The sequence below is a fragment of the Lactuca virosa genome, chromosome 5, assembly GCF_052849685.1.
Source record: "Lactuca virosa cultivar CGN04683 chromosome 5, Lactuca_virosa_CGN04683_v6, whole genome shotgun sequence".
In the NCBI taxonomy this organism is placed as follows: domain Eukaryota; kingdom Viridiplantae; phylum Streptophyta; class Magnoliopsida; order Asterales; family Asteraceae; genus Lactuca; species Lactuca virosa.
Window position 1 is genome coordinate 82,164,552 of NC_136430.1, and position 2,101 is coordinate 82,166,652.

At 35.7% G+C, this 2,101-nt stretch overlaps 1 protein-coding gene across 1 annotated transcript; it reads left to right on the forward strand.

Annotated features, from left to right (window-relative positions):
• The first annotated feature begins 357 nt into the window (after nucleotides 1–357).
• LOC145111427 (uncharacterized) lies at nucleotides 358–1,074 on the forward strand. The gene has a single exon (XM_079047704.1). The coding sequence runs from the start codon at nucleotides 358–360 to the stop codon at nucleotides 1,072–1,074; it is 717 nt and encodes a 238-aa protein (XP_078903830.1).
• Nucleotides 1,075–2,101: the final 1,027 nt, after the last annotated feature.

The window sequence follows — 2,101 nt, forward strand, 5'->3', positions numbered from 1 at the left end:
AAATTCCTTATAACCCAAGTCCCTTCCACAATAATGACATTCTATGTACATAGGACCCAATCCTTTTTGAAAACTGACGGGTCCCAAATGGAAAGTAAATTCCTTAGAGTGCATTTTGTTAATGTGTATGCCCCTAATGGCATCGAAGAAATGCAATTGCTCTGGACTGAATTGTTATAGTTAAAGCATAATAGAAATGAAGGCGTTTGGCTTTTTATGGGAGATTTCAATGAAGTTAGATATAAAGAAAGTCCTTTCTCATAGTTAGTATGTATTTCAAGTATGGAAGCATTTAATTCTTTCATTGGAGAGGCTGGTCTTACATAATTCAAACTTGGAGGATGGAGGTTTACACGGATGAGCCTTGATGGTAGAAGTTTTAGCAAAATTGACAAATTCCTTGCCTGTAACAGCTTCATTGCTCATTGGGTCAATGCTTCAGTCACTGCACTCCCTAGATTACACTATGATCATTGTCCTCTTATTCTTGTGAGTGATTTCCATGATTATGGGCCAAGCCCATTCGGTTTCTTTAATTCTTGGCTTCTTTTTGATGAACTCCAAAATTTGGTTTTATGTTCTCGGGGTGCTGATATCAATTGTCATTCAGTTGATGTTGTTGTTTTGAGGAAACTTCAAAGGTTAAAGTTGGACATTAAAAAATGGAGATATGAAGCCAAAACCAAGGAAAATGAGGATTACTTTGAACTTTCGAAGCAGATTGACTATCTGGAACTCATTGTTGAGTCGAGACATCTTACCTCCCATGAAAGACTGATGAGGAAAGAATGGAAGAGCAGGTTGTATGAAATTGATACTATTAAAAATCTTGACTTAAAACAGAAAGCCATGGTTAGATGGGATGTTGAAGGAGACGAGAACAATAGATTTTTTCACAGCTTGATTAATGGAATTAATGGGCTCATAATTGATGGGAATTGGACTACTGGTCCTGTTTGCATAAAGAATATGATATGGAGATTCATTTCTAACAAATTTGATGAACCATTTCATAGCAGGCTGAAGTTCACCAGCTCAAAGTTTTTTAGATTATCTCTTTCTGATCGTGATTAACTAGACACTCCCTGCTCGCTGGATGAAGTTAAAGATGTTGTGTGGTGTGTGGCAACGATAAATCCCCGATGCCCGATGACTTTACCTTCAAATTTATAAAAAAAAGTATTGGGATGTTATCAAATATGATATGTTTGACTTTATTAAAAATTTGAGGACACTGGAACTATCAAAAGGGGGTGTAATGTGTTGGATTAGGTGTCTAAGCCCATAACTATAATTGGTATGTACTTGATTTGATAGTAGCATGGTCCTTTTGGGTTGCCTTCACCATAGCAACTTGACAGGATGACTTTTGGAGAAAGAGGTTGATAAAAGATTTATTGATATATTATAAGAATAAAATATTAATTGAGAAATCATATTATTTAATTAGTATTAATCAGAAATGAATTTGGAATTAATTTTTGATTTAAGGGAATGATTAAAAAGAACGGGGACTGATATTGCAAATCATTGATAGTTGCAATTAGGGCTGATGGACTCCATAAGGAAGGAGTGGACGAAATCTATGGGAAGCCCACGGAGATTTCGTCCAAGGCCTTCTAGAAGGTATCCATGGACTGCTTAAGTCTTAAGCAATCAAATTAGGGTTTCACCTGGTAAAAACCTAGCAGCCTCAAGTATATAAGGAACCCTTTGGCATATAATTTCCGGCCCTATGTTTTCTAAGAGAACCCTAGTCGAAAATTGAAGAGCCTCCATCACCTTTCTCCTTCATCCTTTGCTAGTGGTGTTTGTGACTCCATTAGAGGTGCAACGTTTGGGGCACTAAGCTCTTAGAAGTCAATATCAAGCAAGGAACACTTGTTATTACTAGATAACAAGAAAGGTATTCTTCAAACCCTGATAATATACAGATTTCGATTTTAAATATACTAGATCTAGGGTTATTGCTTTGGAAATCTTATTTGCATGTATAATGTAACACCCAAAAATTCAAGCCAATTTTAAACTTTTAAAACATTTCCAAAACCATTAACCATTACAAAACTTGTTTTCAAAATGTATCATATCAGAGTATCCC